The sequence below is a fragment of the Parasteatoda tepidariorum genome, chromosome 9 (genome assembly GCF_982258835.1).
Source record: "Parasteatoda tepidariorum strain Cologne lab strain chromosome 9, Ptep-v5.0, whole genome shotgun sequence".
NCBI classification, from domain to species: Eukaryota; Metazoa; Arthropoda; class Arachnida; order Araneae; family Theridiidae; genus Parasteatoda; species Parasteatoda tepidariorum.
The window spans coordinates 61,912,113-61,936,142 of record NC_141763.1 but is presented as its reverse complement, the minus strand read 5'-3'; the positions used below and the strand labels follow the sequence as shown (position 1 = coordinate 61,936,142).

General features: G+C 25.9%; 1 protein-coding gene across 3 annotated transcripts; it reads right to left on the bottom strand.

Moving 5' to 3' along the window:
* Positions 1-174: 174 nt before the first annotated feature.
* On the bottom strand, positions 175-23,844 carry LOC107454288 (uncharacterized). Of its 3 annotated transcripts, none has more exons than XM_016071424.4 (15): positions 23,647-23,844; positions 21,241-21,537; positions 19,852-19,933; positions 17,139-17,234; positions 15,924-16,024; positions 15,312-15,342; positions 12,764-12,804; positions 11,278-11,354; positions 11,086-11,138; positions 9,590-9,701; positions 9,103-9,229; positions 7,387-7,457; positions 5,065-5,343; positions 3,266-3,602; positions 175-3,137 (listed from the first exon to the last, which is right to left on the bottom strand). In XM_016071424.4, exons 2-15 carry the CDS (start codon positions 21,460-21,462, stop codon positions 2,574-2,576), a joined length of 2,193 nt encoding a protein of 730 aa, XP_015926910.2. In that variant the 5' UTR covers positions 21,463-21,537; positions 23,647-23,844; the 3' UTR covers positions 175-2,573. The 3 variants fall into 3 exon arrangements, with proteins under 3 accessions (XP_015926910.2, XP_087008118.1, XP_015926911.2); XM_087151992.1 differs by having other exon boundaries at positions 3,266-3,599; XM_016071425.5 differs by lacking the exon at positions 23,647-23,844 and adding an exon at positions 23,334-23,530.
* Between the last annotated feature and the right edge of the window lie 186 nt (positions 23,845-24,030).

The window sequence follows — 24,030 nt, the reverse complement described above, 5'->3', positions numbered from 1 at the left end:
ATAAGAGTCAGACAAGTTTTAAAACCTCTATAAAACTAGTGTAAATTACGACATAAAATTCATCTGTCTCATGAAAAATAGTAATAATTATTTCCTAGATATATATATGTATATATATTTATAGATAATCTACTTGTGAAACACATTTTCAGATATGAAAAGATCAATACTAAATTAAAAATAGAAAATATTTTTTATTTTGCAGAATAATGCAACAATTATAGTAACTTTTGATTTAATGTTTGGATTCACCACTAACAAGTTAATTTTTTATTTATTTAATGGCATGAAGGGATTACATGGTTGAATATTTTTACCATAAGTAGAAAATTATTCAAAAATATATTAAAAAAGTTTTCTTTGTAAAAGAAAAAAATTTCTATTTCCGATGAAATCCAAATAAACAAAACTTTTATCGTAAGTATTTTAGTTTTATTATTCATTTTCTACACAATAAACCATGTTTTTTCAAAATTTGGTTAATTTTTTTAATCCAATTTAATGCATAGATAAAACAAATACTAGACTTTTAATCTTAATCAAAAATTGGGATTTTTTGTTCACTATCAAATTTTGAAAAATACAAATTTGTCTTTCATATAATTGTGATTACTAAAACACTTAGTTTTTTTCCCCTTGAAAAATATTAAACTCCTTATGCCCCCAAAAATATTTTCACAAAGAATTATGGAAAATTCAAAATACTTTAATTCTTTGAGCCACAGGAATATAAGAATTTACTATATATATATATTTTAAAATTTTTAAAAAACACTTATTCCACAGAGACAAGAACATTAAATACGTCTATAAACACCAACAGTTCCTCAGGAAAATACAAATAGAAGGCAGTATTCATTTGTGATTACTTCATTGATCAGTAACAAAATAATTTTTATGGATGTACAAATGAAATTGATCAAGACTTTTTTTCCCCGGCAACTTTGATGTAAAAAAAAAAATAGAATAATTGTATAACCACAAACAGAATAAAACTACTAAAAATAACATGAATACATAAGAAATATTTGGTCAAAAAATAAACAAGTTTAGCAAGGCCAGAGTGAATCTCACATGTTATTAAAAAGTTTGGAATGCAACATTTGGTATTAAATTGAATTTATTTTACAAAAAATTTCCTAAACTTAAAATCTTTTTTTTTTTTTTTTAAAAAGTTTTGAACTTTATAGAGGCACTTAATATTTTCCTTTTAAATACTAGTTATAACTTAGAATATTACTAAGTTAATTAAAAAGTCAAATGGAGCATTTTAAGATGTAGTACAGTACAACATTGATATGAAACTGAGATGCAATAATTCTTAAAACAATAAAAACTAATTTATGATTTTAAACACAACTAAAATTATATGCTTAATAATTTATGAAAAAACAAAACAAATTATGATTATATGTTCACATAAAGCTTTAAAAACTAGGGTTCTAATAAAAAATGTAGATATTAGTTACTTTTACACAAACTTAGTTAAATAATTAAAAAATTTTTGCTTGAAAAACCAGTGCTGTTTAAAACTGGATAGCAAGTTTCTTCCAAAGTGGAAAAAACCACACAGGAAGAAGCTTAATAAAAAAAAAATCAAATATTTAAAATGTTTATTATTGCAATCAAGTTTAAATAATAGCATTAATTTTCAAAGATTTTAATATACTATTTTTAAAAAATTAAAACAAAAATACTGTGAAATTTCTTAAAAAGTTTAAATAAACTAATTTTTCAATATTTTTTGTTATTGGGTATAATAAAACCCAATTTTATAATTATAAGAACTGTTAAAATAACAGAATCCAATTTTATTAATACCACTGAATTAACTAAATCATACTGAACCAAACATATTGAATTCCAATATGTCAAAATAGCACACTAATAGCTTAGCACTAGATTAAGTGACTGGCGACACTCGGTTTCATAATGTTGTCTCTGCTGAAAAGAAGAAAAAAATGGGAGGATTGCTGCGAAATAAAAAGCGTTACTTATTGGTTAGATATTCTTTTTAGGTTAACTGGTAGTTGAGTTTATAAATTTAAACTTTCTCAGTTAAAAAATAACTAACATCTACAAATTCAATTCAAGATTGTACTGTATACATAAACTGCAGTGAATCACGAAGGTATGCATAAATATTGAGTTGTAGATACAGTTTTATGAAATTTTCAAAGTCATTAAAATTACTAAGGTAGTAAACAGAAATAAAAACGAGTGTACTTCAAGTTAATTTAAAACATTTCACCAACAAATAAATCACCAGGCGAAAATCACAAATAATACTTGTATGTAACAGTATAATACTTCTCGACAATATAAATTTTCAATCATAACTAAATTTAGAATTGCACAAGTACAGGCTTCTTGTTCATGATTTTTAATGTAGAGCAAAACATTCATTGCCAAATTTTCCAGAACTGGCCCAGCTGCTTGTTTCATAATGATTCATAGAAGTCAATTCTTTAAAAACAATATCAAAGCAAAAAAATAATTTTAGAAAAAGCAGTTAATGAACACTTTGAGGGAATAAATGCACGAGAAATCAAGAGTGTTTACAAACCCCACTTTCAAGATGAACTAAGACTATCCCACTGAAGTAAATACTGAGTCTTACCATCAGGTCCAGTCCGTTTTGCTAACACCGTGAATTTTTCTCCGTTAGAAATGCGATCAGCCATCCCAAAATAACTGCTCACAGAGGAACTTAAATCAGAAGTGGTAGTCGAAGTATCAGTAGGTAACTGAACTTTGCTATTAGAAGGAGAGTCATTTAAAAGCCTGTTAATCACCGAGGCCGACGACCTAGTGGAAGTGAACTTTCGCGAAGGACATACTTTAACACAATTATTCCTATTTCTGAGCCTAGACCGACTTTTTGAACCAGTCACTGATGAAACGGACGATGTTGTTGATGGTAAAGCACTATTTGAAGAATAATTTTGCAAAAATGGATTGTTCACACCTTCAAAATCTGTAGGGTGAGGAATAATTGTGTTAAGAGTACCGTGAGATGAAGATGTGTCGTCACTTTCGGACAAATCAATAAGGATGGGTGAAGTGCGCGGTACCTTCCGCAAGCCATTAGGTTTATTTAGGCATCTGACTAACCGATGTGGCAGCTTTCTCCTCTCCTGTAACAAAATAAAAATAGCATTGTTGAAATTCAATTTGTCATAATATTCATAGAGATAAATAATACTTATAAATAGAGTGAATAATAGTAATAAAGTGATCTAAATTTTACTGATTAAACTCCTACCTTCTTTTTTGGCAGCAAAGTAGGTTTTTTGGATTTGTCTTCACTGCGACTTTGTGGCAGCGGTTTTTCATTTTTTCTCCTTGTTGGGTGAGGTTTTTCTTCGACTAAAGATGCTTTTTCCACCTTTTTTCTAACATGGTTCTTTTTTTCTTCTTCTTGATTGGAAGATATTTGGTTTTCACTTTTTCTACGGAAGGGATGATCTCGTTTTTGCAATACATTCAACGGGGGAGGAGTTGGCTTTTCTTCTTTAATTACTTCCCGATCTGGTTCAATGATTATCACATCGTCATCAAGTGATAATTTTCTAGCGCGCTTTGCAGGTGGCAAAGAAGAACTAAAAAAAAAATAAATAATAATTAAGAATGAATACATAATACTCTGCGAGGGCTGTTTTCAAATTATATAAATGTCTTAAAAGAACAAATATTAAAAATAAATTTAGGTATTGAGACCTAATAAGAAGTAAATGTCTATCTCTTGAAATTACAGCTAACTAATATTTTCAACAATCGCAATGTCCACTAAAATTTGGTGAATTTTTACATTGCCAACACGATCAATAGTTATTAAAACATAAACCTAAATTTTTTACAATGTGTTTCCTGCTATATTTTTTAAAAATTTTGTTGTTTTAGGTGCTATTTTGAAAAACAAAGTATGAAGTGACTACTTTTGACTCTGTTCCATGTATAAATAAATTAACAAATCATACTACTTCAATCAGCTAACTTAAAGTAAGATAATGTCTGTAAAGAGAGATTTTTATGTTCATTAAGCATAACTTTTGAAATTATGTTATTTAACAGTATATGTCAATAAAAAATTAGATGTAGGACCTGTTTTCCCAATTCAATCTAAAATTGTTTTCTTTTGCCCAATCAATACTATACATATATTTTTAAAATAAATCAACCCTCATTTCTTTTGAAGTTAGAATGATATCCACATTGTCTTTTCTACACTACACATCTAAGAAGAAGAAAGAGGAAAAGTATGCCAAATAAAAATAATTTAGTTTCATTACGAGACAAACATTATCTTTCGAACAAGCTTTCGATTCTATTTTGCTTTCATTTAAAATATAGTAAACACATCAATAGTAATGAGATAACCTTTTTTTCTATGAAACTTTCAATAACTGTCCAAATAAAATGGAATATGTTGTTCACATTCAATTCAATTTCTGTATTGTTCACAACAATTTCCATTGCAAATGCAATAAAACTTTTGAATAAACTTTAAATAGAATAAAATTAAAGTTTTAAAAATACCAAGCAATTAAATAAATAAGTAAAATCACATTTAAGCAATAATTCGCAAACAATGCATTATGATCGAAATCAACATATTAATCATGTAACAAAAGAAGCATAAAATGATGTTATTAAAAAGTTTTTATCACTAAAACTATAAAAAACATAATAGTTTGCATACAATAAAATTTAAAACATAATTATATTTTTTATTCAGTAACTTAAATTACTTTTTAATTTATAATAATTTTTTTTTTTTTTTTAACTTTTCAAACTAAGACTTTTAACTTTTTTTTAACTAAGGAGTTGAAACAAATTTTGTGGCTACTTAGCATTGCCGTTATAAAATTCTTACCCCCTCTATAAATCTTTCCTTCATTTCAATAAAATTAATAGTTTTCAAAGTTATGGAACAAAAGAAAAATAATTAAATTGCTCTTTGGGACTTATTCACAATTTTTTATAATTGATTTTTTTAAAATTCAATTCCAGTTATAAACCCCAGAAAATAGTAATCATAAAAAATTAATTATAAATGTTTACCCATTTGATTTTGTTTGGTGTGCTGAAGCTAGTTTCGACTGATGAACTGAAGTTAATTTTGGCTGTTGGACAGGAGTTAATTTTGATGGATGCATAGGAGATATTTTTGACTGGTGCACTGGGGTAAGTTTTGACTTCCTTGAACCATTAATAGAATCTAAGACTTCATTCGTAATTGTACCAGATTCTGGTAATGTAACAACTGGTGTTGGTGGCGGAATACGAGATCTCAAACCCCAGACAGTTGCTTTTCTTTTTATTTCTTTTCCAGATGTGAACCTTGGGAAGAAAAATTATCAATTTAATTCATATTCTATATTTAAAATGATGTTCAACAATCAGTTGCAGCTGTTTTATTTTATTTTCAAATATGCAGTAAATGAGAATCAAAGCTACCTAAACTAAAAAAGACTTAACAGAAGGGAAGGCAAATTTCTTCCAGAGTGGAAAAAAATCCTCCTGGAAGAAATATGTTTCTCTCAAATAAAAAAAGAAGAAATTGAAGAAACTATTCCCTCCCCCAAAAAAACCTAAACATTTAAACAGTTTAGAATTACAAACGAATTCAAATAATGAAATTAATTAAGCTTTATAATATATAATTTTTAAATAAGAGAAAACAAAAAAGACTATTGCAAAAAGTAAATAAATAACTAAATAAAAGTAATTAATTTCAGAAATTTCAAAAGGAAGTAAAATAACCATAGTTTCTCAACGTTTTATTGAAATAAGTATAGTAAAAACTAATTTTCTAATTGTGTAAAGAACAGTTAAAACACTCTAATCTAATCTTATCAATAGTATTAAATTAACAAATCACATACTAAACATTAACACTACTAAAAAAAATATACATTGAATTCACCACTATAAAAAGCATTTTTATAGCCAAATATTGTTAAGTATAAATACTTAAACCAAACTTTTCAATAATATATGTAGTTTTTCTTTAAACAAAATTTCTGTATTAAACTAAAAACAATTACTTTAAAATTAAGTAACAATTTTAAAGTAATTACATAATATTTTTTAAAGTAAATATGAAAATCTTTTAAACTTCTGGTTTAAATTTAAGCCATTCTTATAATAACTTATCACTAAACAATTGCATTGACAAGGGTCTGTCTAGGTTTTTCTGAGAGGTACCTATTTTGTGAAAATTTAGACATTATTTGTGAAAAATTAAAAATCATATTTAAAAATCAACACAAAAATATGGTAAAAATATGGATTTATCGTTTCTTAAGGGATACAAAAATAAAATTGTAAGAAAAAGTACTTTGTGAAACTACTGTTTTTCCTAAAATTAAATTTGTGAAGGTACCGCTAAACGGTAGTAAATTCGGCCTGGGCTGACCCCTGATTGATCATTCTCTTATTGGGTCAAGTTTTTTTTTTTTTTTTTTACAACTACTTCTGGATTAAATGCAAACCACACTTAGCGGATATTATTATGATGGATAGCTTTCTATTATAAAGGTTTCAACATTTAACATTTGATTTTACAAGTGTTTTTTGCAAATTTAATCACTCTGTCAGAATAACAGTAATTTTTCCCCCTTACTTCCAGCAGAATATAATAAGCAATGATTAGCATTCATGCCAGCACGACGACAATTATTCTACAAATGTCGATAAAATTATATGGATAAGGGAAAGATTTGTCGCCCTAAAATATGTTTGAAATCTAGTAAGTAGTAAGGAAAAAAAAAATTTTTTTGTATGAAATTCTGTGCATTCTGTTAAAAAAAATTGTATTAATTTTGTTATTCTACTCGTGGTATGAAATTCAAATAGAATAACTGAAAGTTTGATATAAAATTTTTTAAATTACATGTTGCGATTTGCATTATTGCACTAACAGTATGTCGGTTGATCAGTAAAACTTTCTCATTTGGAATTGACTTTATTTAAAAAATTTTAGATGCATAACTGTTAATACAATATTTTGCTAGCTTTTACTTTTTCTATTTTCCTCATTTATTTGGTCTCCTTTATCTATATTGTATTTAATATCTGTATTGATACTAATTGTTAATATCATTTAAGTTTTTTCCCCACTTAATTTTAATAAATACTAATCTTCAATCATTATGGGGCAATGAACCTAATTAGTTTTAAGATGTTATTGATCGTAATTAGTATTTTTTTATATGTACCAGAACATAAATTGTGTAATTATAGAGTTCTTTTTTTTCTAGTTTATCTACCATCATAAGTTTTTGGACAACTAAATGAATACCTAAATAGTCCTGTTGCACCACTATATTTTTATTGCTGGTGTGTACCCTAGCAATGATATAGAAAAACAAAACAAATTACCTGCTTTTACAATTTGTTAAAGCTTCTAATAACTTTTTCTTTTTCTCCTCTACTGGCATTCTTGACATAACCTGTGTAATGAAATATTATACTTTAGAATATAACTCCAATTTAAAAGAGATTCTTCATCTAGAACAATTTGTATATCCATGGCTAGTATTAATTGAATTTCAATTATTTATTTTTTCCTCTTCCTAATTTTCTACGGAAGAATTTAGTATAAGTTTAAAAAAAATAAAATAAAATTATAAATGAAATATGCCGAATAACCAGGAATTCAAATCAACAAAATAAGAAACATTATTAACTTCAGGATGCATGTTAAACTACAGAGGAGCCAACTTTTCAATCTAGCTCAGTAATCAGAAGTACAATAACAAAGAAATATATACAGTTAGCAGTTTCAAAATTCAATAAGGAATAATTTTGAGGTGTACATACTTATTAATTTTATGTAGGCATAAAATATTAATAAAATAATTGATAAATTAATTATTATACAACAGGGAAATTCCACACTTCATTATAAAATTAAATTGATTTACTTATAATCAATGTTCTAGTTTTTGGTTAAATTTGAAATAGCCTATTTATCATCCAGCATTCGAACTACTAATTGATTTGAGTTTATGTTTTTTTTAATTTTCTATATGGAGAGAAAATTAAATTTCAGAATAGCTTGTTAGAAGGGAGGAAATGAGATTTTTTCCAATTCTTGTTTCTATCAAAATGGTTTCTGTTTTTCAATTGTTATTTTTTTCAAATTGTTTAAGGCAATATATATATATATATATATATATATATATATATATATATATATATATATATATATATATATATATATATATATATAAATATATAAATATATATATATATATATAAATATATAAATATATATATATATATATATATTGTTTATTGTTGATTAATTGCAAACAACAAAATTTCACAACTCTTGATAGTTAAAAGGAAAAAAGGTTTTAGACAGAACATTATAGTAATTCTCACAAATTGTAATTTTTATTATTGAACCGTAAGACTGTCATTGTGATAAAGAAATTACAATAATTATTGATAAATCCTAATGGCAGGCACCTCTGTAAAATATGATGTGTAATTTAAAAAATTTAGTGGGGCAATTCTCATAAATTCTAATTTTAGTGAGGAAAAAAATCCACTAGTTTACTCTTCCTTAGAAAAACAGCCATGTCTGCATAATAGGACAAACATTTTTCTCAGGTAAATCTCAGGTTTTCTAGTCCCTTAAACCAGCATTTCTAAACCTACACATCTCACAAATCAGGAAGGTTGCAAGAGTAACATACATATAAATTTAAAAGAACATGCATTTTACTTGAACCAAAACAAAAACATATATTTTAGAGAAATTACATGAATGTTAATGTTGCATTACCGATTGCATTTTGCCTTCATATATATACATAATTAATGTATTCGTCTGTATTCATAGAAAATGGAATGTTTTCAATGCGCAGAATTAGAAATATCAAGGCAAAATGTAAAAAAATCAAGACAAATAAGAATAAAATATTTATTATTAGTTAAATCAGGACAACTAAGAGCCTTGCATTTCGGAAAATTTTTATTCTTAACAAAGAACATTGTAGCATTTATAAAAAATATAATTAATTTGACTGTGAGGTCTTTTGAAAGGAATACAATAACAAAAGTAATTAAAATTTACATGCTACTTACCTCTCCCTTTATTTGAAATTGAGACCAATTATCCTTTAAAAAAGCCATAATTTTGGTATCAAATTCAAAAAATTTCTTGCCATGTATAACAGTTAAATTGAAAAGGACTAGATGAGCAATATCTGGCCTATAAGGAAAAAAAAGAAAATAGTTAAGTCATAATATTTGAGTTGTAAATTTAATTAGAAATAAGCTGACAATATCATAAAGTAATGCAAGTAATTAAAAACTTACCTGATATAAAAAAAAAACTTATAAAAGGACAAAGATTAACCCTTAAAAATAATTGTAACCATTTTTTAAAATTAACTCATTTATAGAACATTAGTTTATAAATGTTAACTACTTACATTAATATTAAGAATACTGAGCCATAATTAAAAATATTTTTAAATTATATACTTGGGTTTGTCTATAATTTAGTTAAAATTCTTTATAGAAACAAGGTGAATACATTAAACTTTATATAATAGAATTGTAAGCTTACCATCGCAGTGGTAAACGTCTAAGGAACTCTGGTCCTTTATTGCACAAAGAACATATAAAAATGTAGTATCTGTCACCAAAAAGCAATGGTTCATCCAAACATTGAAGGCAAGCTGCAATAGAAAACATAATTCGGTGTTTTAACATGCAATAGATGCTATAGTAAAGCAAAATTTAGTTAATAATATTTTACAAAAATAAAAAGAACAAAAAACTAATATACTGAATATTATGACATTCATACACTAATAAAACAGAACAAGGTAAAATAATTATCCATATTTGAACTTTTATTTTTAACAGTTTGCATTAAAATAATTCTAGCTACTCTTATAAAATAAAACAGGATAAATATAGCAATAAAATAAAAAAAAGGCAAACAAAAACAATTAAAATTTTCATATAAAAATTAAAGATTCAGAGATAAAATAATCATCAAAATATGAAGTTGTGTTTTTAACAAATTATTTACATAGTAAATTATTATTATTTCAGTACTATTAATTATTTATACCAGTAAAAGATTTATTTATATGTTTCTCACTATAATTTAACTACATTATCATTCTAAATATATTGATTCATATTTGCTAACAAGTAAAGGAAAATGTCCCATAAATTTAACAGAATCATATAAATTTTATGCTAACTATAATGCAATATTTAAAAGTTTAAGCTGGAAATTCAAAGGATTTTCATAAAGCCAATAGATTATAAAAAAAATTTAATAATTATTTTTGCTGAGGTTTTGAATTTATTATTTTGAAAAAGAAATATATACTGAATTCCCTTCAGATAGTTATAAACACATATAGGAATAGATACGACGTCTTAAAAGGCCCAAGCGATTTACATTATCAAAATTTATTTTTAATCCCAATCACGCAATTCTAATCATAACAATACTAATGAACCCAAACTTTATAATTATGAACGTGCAAAAAATAATTTTTCTTCCTTACTCCAATATCAGTTTTGATAATGATCCAGTTCTTAACCATTCACTACACTTAATGAGAACAAATATTCAAATATACATGATATGTTGACTAAATTATATTTACAAAAATTTAAATGTTGAACAATTGGTTCAACAATCGTATGTGTGATCACTTAATTGCATGAATACGAATAATGAAGTTCGATTTTTAAAATCACAATAATTGAGTTTTTTAAATTATGTGGACACTCCAGTTAATCTTAAAAAAGTGTTCCCAAAATGTAAGAAAAGCATGGTGTGCATTTATATTATCTAACTCTGGATGGGGGCTTTTTCAGTTTTGATCACTGGTCAATATTCTCATGAAACTATGAGTGGGGGGCCCAATCGAATATGGTGGCTTATTTGGTATTTTACAGTACCCTTAAAATAGTTATTATAAATTATCCACATTTAAAAGATATACAAATTATGTATCAATACAAAAGCTGTTTCGTTTTAAAACTATTTAATTTTTCATACTGTAACTTATACAATGTCAGAAAAAAAAAGTATACCTTCATGAAACCACTGCTTGCACCTGAGGCACTGAAGCATTTTAGAATACCATCTGAAAAATAATAAATATTTGATTTCAGTTAAAGAAAAAAATGATTTTATTCTGAAGTATACATTAGTTGCATTCAATTTGGTCATATTTGACCTTTTTGATGTAGGTGTTTTCCAATTAAATTATCAAGTATACTTACTCTCCTGGACCACCACAGTAACAATAAGTCTGTTGCAAGTTTGATCGGTGAGATGTATCCCAAGTCAAGGCCTGAGGCTAAATTTAAAAAAAAAAAAAAAAACTAGTGTTAAAAATATATTTAAAAAAGACAATAACAAAAAAGTCAAATATTAAAGATTTCTAATGTAGTCTTTTCATTATTTTCGAAGTTAATAAATTGAACTTTTCTGCAAAAAAAAAAAGAAATAAAAGTACAACAGCCTTTGAGTTTTTAAAGTTTACATATTACTAATAAACTATTATATACTAAAATTACTACAATTCCAAAAAAGTCAAATGGTTTGTATTCAAAGAAAAATGTCAACAAAGAATGACATACTGCGCTTAAAAGTTCTTTGCACTAAAAACTGAGTCACAAATTTCCCAAGACCAAGCGTGAAATGTTTTTGGATATAAGAAATTTAGATTTTAGAACTTTGACTTCCATTCAGCAAATTATTTAATTCAAATGATTACAACTAGTGATTAAAATTCTGATTTCAATAACTTGATTTTGTTTAAAAAAATTTTTGATTTGATTAAAATAAAAATCAACAATTGGTTAGTTTTTCTTTTCTAGAAATTTGCAGTGATGAGCCAAAAATATATAACTATTTTTTAAGTATTAAAATAATTTTAAATTCTTTAAACAAGTTTAAATAACATTTTCATAGGCACTGACTATTTATAAATAAACAAAATGCTAAAAATTATTTTAAAGTATATTACAAATATAAGTGATAAGATTGTAAATGTATAAACGTAAATTTATATATTTTTGAAATGTGTACTATGTTTATAAATGAATATATGTATATTTTTCATATACCTTTGCATTTTAGTTAGATGTTATGTACTTAGTAGTAATTTTTTGATGAACTACTAATACTAATAAAATTTTTTGTGCTATTTGTTTATTCTTAACAACATTGGTGCATAAAGAGTATAAAAAAAACTAATTAATTTTATCTACATTGTTACAAGTGAAACAATCATTAGCTTCAAATTTGTAACTTAATATCCTAGGGTTTTTATAATTGCACCAATTATATCAATTGTATCTATTAAAATATAAATTATATCAAGCTAACATTAATGAGTCTATTATTTTTTTCTACTGCAACACATTTCGTTTAACAACATAAATCTGCAGATATTCTTTATTGAAATGTATAGACATAGTTCTTTTAATAAACTGAGGAAAGCAAAATATGAAATCTTTAGACTTAAAAATAAAGAAAGGAGGAAAATTTGAGGGGAAAAAAATCAACTGGCAGAGGAAGGTATTACATTTGATTTGAATTATATTTGAGTTTTATTCTCAATAACTACCTACATAGAAGAATGAACCAATTTATAATTTTAAAAAAATTATCTCAACTGTAACAAGCATTTAACTACATGTTAATGCTATAACATGCACTTTTTAAATTAGTCAAATTTGAACACATATTACATATTTTTACCTCATATGGCAGTGTTTGCTTCATTATAGCCAGGGCTTGAGCTGAAATAAATATAAAAAAGAAATTTATAACAAATTCCTTCCAAAATTACTTTTTATTTATTCAGTAAAGTAATAAATCCTCCCTAGGAAAAAACAGCTAGTACAAATGAACTACATAAGAGGCAATGTTTTAAAAATTCTTAGAAACCAACTTAACTTTTAAGTACCAACTTATCTTATGGTAGTTCTTTACCAAAAGTTACATGGTTAAGAGCTTTAATTCATGAAGCTTTCATTTCAAGTTAGTGAATCAGGTATATCCTATGGCTTACCAGTATCCTCTTTAGCCAAAATATCTGCTGTCTCATTGCTATGGATATCAACGTGAGACATTATCCATTAGAAGCGCACCTCACAAAAGGATGAAAAATGCTCCAGTTAGTTAATAATTGTCTTTCCTGTACTATCACACACTTTATGCCAAGTTAGAAAAGTGCTGAATAGAGCTTCGGCTGTCAGACAGGACCCATACTGCAGGCGAGCCGGGAGAAGACGGAATCGAATCAAGCCTAACATCAATGGTAATCAGCTAACTCCTGAACAACAGTCTGGATTTCTCCTTCTCAATTTTGTGGTACATTCTTAGGATAAGATATAAATTCCACAGCCAGATCAGTTGCGTTCTTCTTTACTTCCGTCTGTATATATTATGATGAAATCCCCAAGGATGTATATAGAAATTTTTCTAATTAATATCAGATTACCAATTTATTGCATTTCACTTGTGTCAAATTTCTAATTCTGGTCTAAATTTTTAACTCAGTTTTGTTCAATTAAAAAAAATGCTTTTTTTAAAACCAGATCTGCATTTTTACCCTAAATAAGTATAAAGAGTTTTTAGTATCAAATTTTTATTTACCTGTAACAAACCCAGATTTGTAGGCTTAAACATGTAGTTTTTGGTACACTTTACATTGATCAGCATCTACCAAAGGTTTATTGTTACAGTCAAACCCCGCTATAGTGAACCTTCAAGGGACCGAAATTTTGGTTCACTATAACCGGGAGTTCACTATATCCGTTCCGCAGGCAATTTAACTAATGGTTCCCAAACTCCTCCCTTTTATTACACGTTATTCAAATAAATGACTGAAAAATATTATAGTAGCGAAAAATGTGTTATTTTTCATTACTCTTCGTCTTGCCTACAAAAAAAAAAAAAAAAAAAACATTTAGTAATCTTTAGCTGATGAACAATCCTGACAGAAAATCCACATTGATCCCACTGATACCTTACAGGTGCACTATCTGCCAGCAGGGTTGGAAATATCTGCTTGGTTTATTTAAGATGGGAAAGTGAGATAAAAGAAGCTTATCGCTAAATTCCCCGTTATACAAGGTTTTAAAAATCGGTATATGTATTTATTTTAAAGTAAAAATTTCAAAATTATTACAAAAAAATGAAGAAAAAAATCAGTTGAAGACAGAAAAAAGTTCATTATATCTAACTTCCTCACTTTTTTGGTTCACTATTACCACAAAAAATAACATTATGCGTGTATAGCAAGGCACGGGACCTAACATTTCGTTCACTATATCCGGGAGTTCACTATAAACCGTGTTCACTATAGCGGGGTTTGACTGTATTATTATTTGTTGCTATAAATTTAAGCATTTATCCCAGGCAATACAGAAGCACTTTGTTGTGATAATTCTTAGTCATTTAATTTTTAAAATTATCAAAGGTAAAATAAAATTGAAATATAAGGACATCATCATAATTTTAGGAAAATAGGTGTAATATTGAATGCATGAAAACATAAATATATCAGAGAGATTTATACATTAAGGAAAATAATATTTCAGTATGTTGTAAATGTTTAAGATAATTCATGGTCATTACTTTTTGAAATACAGAGTTATGTAATAATCTCATATTTTAGTTTTAAATTTATTTTTCAGGTAACTGAAAAATATACATATATAAAACTTGTAAGATTTTTTTTCTAGCTTTGAAATCGGCAATTCTCACCCATTGCTGTACTGTAATAAACATAATTAAAAACATATAGTGTTCATCAATGACTAATGAACATCTTAAAATCTTTGATTGCTTTCAACTTCAGCCCTGTCACTAAATACCAAAGAATTGGTAAAATTTAAAACAAAGTGTTGTCCATGTAAGTTTTATCTGTTATTATTTGTACCTGTAAAATTGTTTTAATTTAAAAAAAAAATTTAAATAAATTTTATTGTTTTTTGTAAAATCATCTTATTCTAATTTTATTTTTATTGTAATACAACTAAAAATTTAGTAGTAAAATGAACACTTGCTTTTTGTCTGCAAAGTGACTAAAATTTTGTATGTAATGTACATGATGAGCAATGCAAAATAAAATTATAGCAAAATTTGTGGCATTGGGTATTCTATAAAAGATAATTTTGATTTTAGAAAAATACAAGACAGTAAAATTTTTACGAGCCACAGTAGCAGAAAAGTAGCCACAATAATATTAAAACAAAATTTAATACATTATAAAGTAAAATAGGAAACATTCATAACATACCATTAGGTCCTTTTTTAGAAGCACCACCTTTCTGCAAAGCAAAATATTTGAATGATAATCCAGATAAATTTTCTTAAAAATTGCATAATATTACTGTAATAAAAACAACTCCATAGTAATGCTTCTTTAAAATAAAAATAAATTATAATATTTATCTATGAATTTACTTAACTCAACATTACTATGAATTGAAACTAATGGGGAGGGGATATTTTTTATTTGAACGAAAGTAAATATGAGATTTCATAAAGCTACCATAAAACTATTATGTTTGTTCATAACTTAAAACAAATGTTTACACCTATGATAATTTTTTAAATGTCTTTGTTATTTGCAACTAAAAACAAATATATATTGCTATTCCTGATATCAAATGACACTTTTGATTTTAACACACATTTTGATTGATACATTGTAATTAATATAAGAACAGATTTTTAATAATGACATCTATATCAGACTGTATTCTTGTAAAGAAGTAAAATTTCATCTTATTTTTATTGTTGATAAGTTAAATTAAAAGAAGGGTTGAAAAGCAGCTGAACTTAAAAAATTCCTCAGTTTAGGAACACAATATATCAATCAAATTATCCAAAACAATTGATACTTTACCTTTGCTGCATGTACAAATACACATTTTCTACAACTCCAAGGAATTTCTGGATTTAAATCAGCTGTACTAATTTTAGGAATGTGACACAGTTGATGATAACCTAAAGATAAAAACACATATAATATATTCATATAAAATTCATTACCTATCATGTTTACTGGTTTTTAAAAAAATTAAACTAGTTCACACAAAACAAAATACTAGAATAACTGTTACTGATATTAATTGCATAAAATAAGTCAGATGAGTCAGCTAATAAATCAGATGAAGTTATGCTGCACTAAACTAACGCTAAAAATATATATGATAAAACTTTCAAAGAAAAAAATAGCTTTTTGTGGGTATTAAAACGAGGAAGGAAAAAAACTTGCTTTTTACTAAATAAACTATGAAGAACATAGAAATAACAAGAAAATTCTATATTATATTTATATTTTAAAACAAACGTAATAAAATTAATGGACATTAAAATAAATGGACATTTAAAACAATCGGACAATTAAAAAGAAACAGACATTTAAAGATAAACAATACTTATTTTTTGTAAAGATGCAGCATTATAAATAATTTATTTAAGCAGGTTAAAAACTACTTTGGAATTGACAATTGTAAAAAAAAATTTTGATTTAATTTTGGCATAATTTAATAGTTTGGAATATCAAGAATTAAAACTGAGTAACATTTTTTAGTTATGTTCTAAATTACTGCTTTTTAAAACAAAATATTTATCAAAAATATATTAACAACAAATTGAACAAGTAGTTATTTTAAAATATATACTTAATGTTTTGCTTAATATAGTCTTACTTGGTTCACGGAGAAAAAAAATAAAGTAAAACATAATTTTAAATAAAATGGTATAAATTTATTTAAATGATTATCTAAGAAAATATTAAATATGAAAGTTTAAACAATTGATAAATATTTGATATTTCCTTTTGAAATAGTTTCTTTCACTTCATATATAAGTAACCTATCTCTTTTGGGACTGCTTTTTCGTCTGTTGAAAAAACTTGTCACCTCTATTCACCTTCCAAAAAATTATTGTCATACACCTTAAAAAGCTAAAAACAATGATATTTGGAAATGTATCAAGTTCAAAAAAGCTTAAAAAACATAAAACTCTTAAAACTATCATCCAAAAAATTGTAGCACAATCTCAATTATTCAATGCATTATTTATCTTCTGCTATACCTGACAGAAAAATACTCACCTACAGAACATTTATCACATATGACTATTTCATCTGGGGGCTGAGAAGATGCACTGTCACAAACAGTACAAGCAAATTCATTATCTGGTAAAGGACCTATTAAAAATAAAAACAAGAAAAAAAATGTTTTGGAGATCAGTACACAGATTACAAGAGTTTTCAGATTGAAGTACAGTATTAACAAAAAAAAAAAAAAAAAAAAAAAAAACTGTGAATATATTATAAGTTTTTATTTTATTTTAGCAATCAAAACTCTTCCTGCAATTTAACTAAAATTATAATCCACAAAAACTACGAAGCAATCTGTAGTGTTTGATATTTCTCTTCAAGAATGCTCTACAAATTTTGGTAAACAATATTGAATTAAAAATAGATAATTAGAATTAATCTCAGTATACGTAACATGGTGAATTTGGCAACATTGGTGATGTTTGGGAGGGCAATAAAATTTACAATATGTATTAGATGTATATGGAATTACCAAAGAAACAAATTTATTGAAGGCAAGATTGTACTGGAGGTGATATTTGATGTTATGATGTATATGACAGTTTGGTAATTGTACATATTGCAAAAATGACAAGATTGTATAGAAGATGGATATGTGACGTATTTGATAAGATGGGAGGAGAAGAGTATTGACGTAATGAATATATTCTTGGTGTTTCGTCTTTCTATGCAACATTTTCTGCAGAAATATAATGATTAAATTTTGGTTTTAAAGTTTAAATTTTGTGTGATGTATTTTTTTTCTGGAATAAATGTTATGGTAGGTGTTATTTTGAATTAAAAAATTTTATAAAGTAGATTTGTAAGTGAAAAGAGTTAATATGATTGTAGAAACAATTTTTACTGTTCTGCATTTGCTAAAACAATGATTAAAGATAGGTATAATTACACAGTAATTTGAAGAAATAGGATATACGTTTTAAACAGGGTTGGGGTTTTGGACGTCCTAAACTGGTTTTGGACAGGACACGTGGATTTTACTGTCTTAAACTGGGTAAAACTGTCCTAAATAGGGTAAAACTGTCCTAAACTGGGTAAAACTGTCCTAAACTGTCTTAAAGTGTCCAAAACCTTGAACTTTGGTAAAAGGTAAAAATTCTGTAGGTGTAACTATTGTACACATAATAATTACATGTATCAATAAATATTTGATATTTTTTATACAATTTACTATAACTTATTAAAAGAAAATAATATAATATAATGCAAAAAGGTTTATAATTTTTGAAGCTCCACAATTCATAGAACAACAAAAGTGAATACCTAATCCTTTAAATATAAATATGCTTTTAATACTGATAAGTAATATTTTGGCATAAGGATAAATATAGCAATATTAAAAAATAATAATTTTTCTTAAAAAAAATACTAAATTTGTTCAAAAATTAACCTTTTATTTTTCACAATATTTTTTTAAAAAATTTTTATAATCTCTGCATTACAGGATGATAAAAAAGACATTTATTTTTAAAAAAAATTATTTTTAAATATAAATATATTAGTTTAAATTGAAAATACAAAATAACTGAAAAATGTATTAACAGTTTTGAAGGGCATAACACCAGTTTCAGTTACTGTCACTGGTGATGTATCACCACTATGATAAAGAATTGAACATGAATGAAATAAAAGTATCCTTGAATAGTACTATAGATAAATAAACCTGTTTATGACGAACCAAGCACTTAGTCCCTAATATTTTAACCTGTATGGCAAGGCCAAACTTGAGTTATGCACTATTGAATGAGAGGACCAATTGAACTTGATTACTGATTAATCTTCCTTTTGCTTAAATTGAAGAGTCAAACAATATTAATAAAACATTATACTTTTAAAAACAAATATTCTCTAATATATTTAATTATCAATATGTTATTAGTTCTATGTTTATTTTACCTCTTAAATATTGTTCAGATAAAATTGTGACATAATTTGAGTAAAAATTTAAACCGTGGATTAATCCATCTGTCCTAAACCTTGCCAACCCTGGTTTTAAAAGGTAAGTAAGTAACTTTAAAGTGTTTATTATTGTATCTTTTTTTATATACCTGTTGAAGGTCATTAAATAATAGTTTTGTATCTATATAATGCTATATGCTGAGTTTTTAAAGTTTTGCTCTTTTTGTGCAGCTGCCCAGTATACATTTGCCAAGCATGTTTTCGCAACAAATAATGATTCAGCGTTTGTGCCAAGCTTGTAAAGTATACTAGAATTTTACAAATAATTCAAGGTAAAAACCTTTGAGTTCCAAACTGCAAGCTGAAATCTTTAGAAACAGTTTCATCCAATTACTTGTTTTTCGTCATCTAGTACAGAATCACCAACCTCTACCAAACCACATACAAATCAAGAAGGGCAGATTATTTGGGACATAATTTAATATTTCTTCTCTTTAATATTTAATATACTCATTAATATTTTTTCTCTTTAGAGTTAATGAAAGAAACAGAATATGAATATTTGAAGTAAAAATATTTTTCTAGGAAAAAAATTACTAATAATAATATCTTAAAACTACTATATACACAAAACATAGTAATGTAATAGTAACCTTGATATCCGATAGTTATTAATAATGTAATATATATATATATATATATATATATATATATATATATATATATATATATATATATATATATATATATATATATATTATTAATTATAAAAAATGTGATGTTAGAAAATTCCTTAACATTTTACCTTTATATATATCTTTGTATAAAGCCCAAAACTGAGATCCATCTTCAAATTTGACAGCACACCTGCTGTATTCATCCTCAACCTGGGAATAAAAAGTATTTATAACAGTAACCAAAAGATGTTAAAATTAGAAAATACAATTGAAGAGATTATTTAATTAAAAAATGAAAGCCTTAAATTAAGAATAGTAGTTAAAAAAAAAAGGTTATTAAATAAAACATTTCCATAATTAGCTACTCTAAATATCATAGCTACAATTCTATTCATTAATATAACAGCTCAAAATGGCTATAATAAAATCTGAAACTGCTATGTGTAATGAGAAATAATACATAAATTTATCCAATAAAATGAATTATATAGTTTTGAAGCTCAATCCCAATAGAAAATAAAAAGTTAAGATTTACCTGATCCTTCTTACATTTAAAATTTTCACACCTTTGGAGTTAAGACACATTTAAAAATGGAAAAAGATGGTAAAATCAATTGAAATCATATTTTTGTATCAGGTAAAAAAAAAAGAACAAATTTATTAGCAATATTATAATTTGTTATGCTGTTGGTGTTTTCCTGTTGGTAGGCTACATAATAATCCAAAGTCTTTTTGTAAACAAAAGCTGGTTTAGTTCGTTTAATTAGATTTTTTCCCCTTCCATATTGCTTTTTGAAAAAGTTAAAAGTGTTTGCTGTAAAAATTATGTGTAAAATTTCTTTCTTTTCCTTTTTTTTTATTAATAAGTGTATGCATTTGTTTATGCTTATTTCAAAAGCAAACATACCAAACATTTAAAGAAAACAACAAACAGAAGATAACAATTATTATTTTAGCGTTACAAAAATATGATTTATTTAGGAAAAAATTAATGGATAGCTGGAAATTGCTAAAAATATAATTTTGCCAGGAAAAAGATTAGTGGAACGTCGGTAGATTTTGTTAGAAAAAAGATTAGTGGAAAGTTGGTAATTGCTAAAAATATGATTTTGTTAAAAAAAAGATTAGTGGAAAGTTGGTAATTGCTAAAAATATGATCTTGTTTAGGAAAAAGACTAGTGAAAAGTTAATAATTGCTAAAAATATGATTTTGTTATGAAAAAAATTAGTGGAAAGTTGTTAATTGCTTAACACTTTGTTGTACATTTAATGGAAAATATTCAATGTTTGACTTTATCTAGTGAGCTTTGGCATTGAACAAAATTTGTAAAGATTTTGTGAAATTATGGTTGAAGCTCACAAAATAAAAGGCAAACTAATTTCCAGATTTTCAAAAAATTTTTCTGAAAGTTGTCTTCCTTTAGCTAATTTTACTGAAATATTATTTGGTTCACTACTACTGTTCTACTTTAAAAATTAATATATCTAATAAATGGATAAAAGCAATTTAAATTTACTTGTATTATAGTTGCTAAGTATAGCAATCCATCAGTCCATCTCACTAAAACATCAGACGACTCACGAAATTTTTCTTTCATTGGAGCTTCATAAATAGAAGATTTCTCGGTGTAGACTGAAAAATCTTGTGGACCTTTTCGTGCATAACACCAATAATCTTCTTGGGTTTCTTTAAGAAGGCACAAACTTTCAGGTCTAAACTCTTTTAGTGGATTGTTCATCTTCTTCCTATAGCGCTGATTGAAACAGTTGCATAATCATCATTATTAGAAACAGTTCACTGGCAGTGAGTAGCTCTATTTAAAAAAAAAAAGAAACGAAAAAACATTTAACTTAAAGAAAATACCACTGTAACAAGAACTCAATTATGACGAAAATTTAAAATTTTGTGCTGATTTTAGATGCAGGTACAACACGTTTAACAGACAAGTTCAAAACTCTTGGGGTACAGCACTTGGTGATGCAGGTACCAACACGCCCCATAGTAAAGTGTAACACAAGCCACAGAAAAAGCACTTTTTCTGCAGAACAATGAAATATATAAAAAAACTTTAAAAAAAAAAAAAAAAAGAAGCATGAAGATTATTTTCTAAAACAGCCTTAATTTCGTCGAGGCAAGTTAAAATACTAGTCTGGGATGTCATAGATCGTAATGTCTCTTTTATAGTTATATCTCTTTTACTAGTTTTTTATTATTAAATGTTAAAGCCAATTCCGGGTGATATTTGCAATATTTTCCCCCATTACAGATTTCTGGCGATTAACTAGTTTTTGAATAATAAAAATTAATAAGATGAGAATACATTCTTTATAAAAAGCATTTTCTTTATATTTTGTTTATGCATACTTTTTTTGAATATTTTGTCTATCTCTGCTTATTGAATAATTCATATTATAATTTCCATCCTTTTACTTTGAGCAGGCTAACATTTTCTTGTGCTTTAAAAAGTTAAATCCTATCTTTCTTCCGTTCAGAATGGATTTCTTTCCCCCATTTTTAATTTCATCAGCTCTTTTCCCCCAATCTGTTTTGCAATCTCATATGCCAATGTCTATTTTATATTGAATAAAATTTTCTGAAATGTTACCTTATTATATTATCATCTACAATATGCATTACAAAATATAAAAAATTTCTAATTCTGTACTAAATAAATTAAATGCATAAATTGACAATATTGTGATCAACATATGCTATTTCACTACTCACTTTTAACTAAACCTTTTAGCACAGTTATTAAAGTTTTCTGAAAGACAAAAATGCGCATATAATCAGCAAAACATGTTCACTCTTATATATGCTTGTTGCAGATCATTGCCAAACATTCTGCTAAGAGGCCAATATGGAAATATCTCCCAGAGGTCGTTTAAAATGTGTTTGAAAAATATGAGGCTAGTTGTGTATTCATAGAGTTTACTAAAAATCAAACAAAATGAGCTTATAAATTTGAAACAGCTTAAAAGCTTCTGATAGATTTGTTTTATATTCGCATTAATCTAAGCTGTTATTTTTTTTACCAATCTTAATTACTTACATTAATCATATCAATTATAGAAATGAGCAGGCTAGTTTTATGAAAAAAGAATTACTGACAATGTACACATTGCCTCAACTACAAGCTTTCTTATTGGGATTCATAGAACTAAATCCTATTATAAATATTGTATATATAATTTAAAGATCTGTATTAGGTTTTTTAATGCAAAATAGCACACACAAGTGTTATTTTGAATTATAACTTAAAGATATGAAAACTATACAATTGAATGACTAAAATAGGAATATTTTAAGTTAAAAGGTGCAAATTTTCAAAATTATTTAGATGACTTAAGCCAGTTTTAAATATTACATCTTGATGAAACAATCATAAAAATATCTGCAATAATACGACCTTAAATCATTGAACGAAGTAATTTTTATCACTTTAATGAGACTTAATAGACACATAAGTATAGCAGTTACTATAAACATGAATTTCATAACTAAAATTAAAGCAATCAAAACAATGGATTTTAAAATGATTTAGAAAAAAAGTCACTCCAGAATATATTAATTAAAATACTATAATAGATCATAACTTTTTTAATTTACTTCAGTTAATTATTTTCCATTTTTTTATAATCTAATTGCGAAACATCCACATCTTCATTGCGAAATATTTATTTCTCAATTAGCTTTCAACTAATATACATAATAAAATAGTAAACAAAAATATAAAGAAAAATAGGAATTAATTTCTTGATTATCATATGTTTAGATTACAATATTATAATATACGTTAGTAATATGCAGGTAAGTTTTTGGCGGCGCGAAAAGGAACTTGCAAAAATAAAAAAAAAATTAAAAATCATCGCATCCGCTATACGTTAGAAGTCCCTCCTTTTAAAACAAAAAATATACTTACACTAATGCATAAATTTATTTTACATCGAACGCAGTAAACAAAATGGAGTGCGACAAATAAATATTGATATTTTTAGTTTTACATAACAATTCCTTATATTAAAAATCTGTTAAATTTTAATGATAGGTGGATTAGCGCCATCTTTAGTAGAAAAGAAAAACAAGAATTAAATCTTAAGCTTTCCATTGAAGTTGGAATGATAGAAATAAATAGTTGACCGATACTCCTCGAATAGCGCTGTCATCGGTTTTTCATGAAATTTTTATTTCCTAGAATATTAATGTTATAATACGTTACAAAAAATAAAAATATATTTACCTAAAATCATGGGAGTTCAAAATCAGTAGCTTTTTATAATTTAAAATGCAATTTTTTAAATTAACG